The 1703-nt window shown below is 46.0% G+C and overlaps 1 protein-coding gene across 1 annotated transcript; it reads right to left on the bottom strand.

The window, feature by feature from the left end:
• Positions 1-445: 445 nt before the first annotated feature.
• LOC128596364 (olfactory receptor 13C7-like) lies at positions 446-1402 on the bottom strand. The gene has a single exon (XM_053606031.1). It carries the CDS (start codon positions 1400-1402, stop codon positions 446-448), a length of 957 nt encoding a protein of 318 aa, XP_053462006.1.
• Between the last annotated feature and the right edge of the window lie 301 nt (positions 1403-1703).

Below are 1703 nucleotides of genomic sequence, written 5' to 3'. Positions count from 1 at the left end.
CCTTGAGCCACAGGCGCCGCCCAGGTTTCTAATTTGGATGCCAATGAAGAAGTGACTTTTCCTCACTGTCATACTCCTCATTACACAATGGAACAGAAAACAGCATAGGTAGCATATACAAATTGAAACTGGTCTGCATATCAACAAAGAAAGAAGTAGTTTTTCACCAAATTTTAATTTTTATTGCTTATTTTTCAGAATAAACAATGTTTAATGACGTAATAGGCATTTATCCTTGGTTCTAGGTGATTTAGCACAGCTACCCTCTTCATTTTAAAGCATTGATGTTCCATCCTCAGTCACCTCAGAAAGCCCCATCCCAATGCACATCAGTTTGGAAACTGTTGTGTGAGACCACTGAACACGTCTATGCTTACCAAGTGACCATCTACTAAGGGACCTTTTATGTGCACAGAACCATAACATATATCACTTTCTCCTGCCATCAAGGAGTGAAGCATCTCTGAAATACCAGATTCCTCACAGCAGCCTTCACGTCCTTGTTCCTCAGGCTGTAGATGATGGGGTTCAGCATGGGAGTCAACACTCCATAGAAAAGGGAGATGAGCTTGTCTGAAATGTCCTGCTTGTCTGCCCCCAGGGGGTCCTTGGATTTGGGCTTTGCATACATGAAAAGAATAGTGCCATAAAAAATGACCACCACAGTAAGATGAGCAGAGCAGGTGGAGAAGGCCTTTTTCCTCCCCTCAGCTGAGGGGATCTTTAAGATGGTGGTGAGTATGAAGATGTAGGAGATAAAGATGAACAGAACTGGGAGGCCCAGGAAGATCACATTGGCCACCCCCATGCTGATCACATTGATGGAGATGTCAGCACAGGCCAACTTCAGAACTGCCAGGATCTCACAAGTAAAATGATTAATGACGTTGTCCCCACAGAAGGGTAACTGTACCGCAAGTGAGATCTGTACCAAAGAGTTGGTTCCACCAGCCACCCAAGAGCCAGCAGCCATGGGCACATAAGCAGACTTGTTCATGACCACGGGGTACCTAAGTGGGTTGCAGATAGCCACATAGCGATCAAACGCCATCATGCCCAGGAGCACGCATTCTGTGGCTCCCATGGCAAAGGAGAGGAACATCTGCACAGCACAGGCTGAGAAGGAGATGGTTTTCCTGGGAGTGAGGAAGCCGTCCAGGATTAGGGGAACTGAGGAGCTTGTATAGCAGATGTCCAGGAAGGAGAGGTTCCCCAGGAAGAAGTACATGGGCGTGTGCAGGCAGGAGGTGCGGGCAGTCACCAGGATGAGGACCCCATTGCCCAACAAGATCACCAAGTACATTAGCAGAATGAGCACAAAGAATGTCTTCTCCAGCCTTGGCTGATCTGACAGCCCCAACAAAACAAACTCTGTGCCAGTGGATTGGTTGGCCACTTCCATTTTAATTCTGACTTCCCCTGTCAGGGCAACTGAAGACAGTAAACACACGTTTATAAAGACAGTATACAATGGAGTTTACAATGACATGTTTTTAGGCCTCATAATTAACTACCCTTTGAGATGTCAACTTGTAATATCAGCATCTAGGCAGTGGTTCTCAACCTGCCTAATGCTGCGACTCTTTAATACAGTTCCTGTGGGTCATGACCCACAGGTGCAGAACTGCTGATCTAAGAGATAAAATTCATTGCCTACAGAAGATACCTGGAGTATATCAGGTCAAAAGGAGAAAAAGCAGACC

Source organism: Nycticebus coucang, chromosome 2, assembly GCF_027406575.1.
Source record: "Nycticebus coucang isolate mNycCou1 chromosome 2, mNycCou1.pri, whole genome shotgun sequence".
NCBI classification, from domain to species: Eukaryota; Metazoa; Chordata; class Mammalia; order Primates; family Lorisidae; genus Nycticebus; species Nycticebus coucang.
The sequence above is the reverse complement of the archived record's forward strand: the minus strand, read 5'-3'. Positions and strand labels throughout refer to the sequence as shown.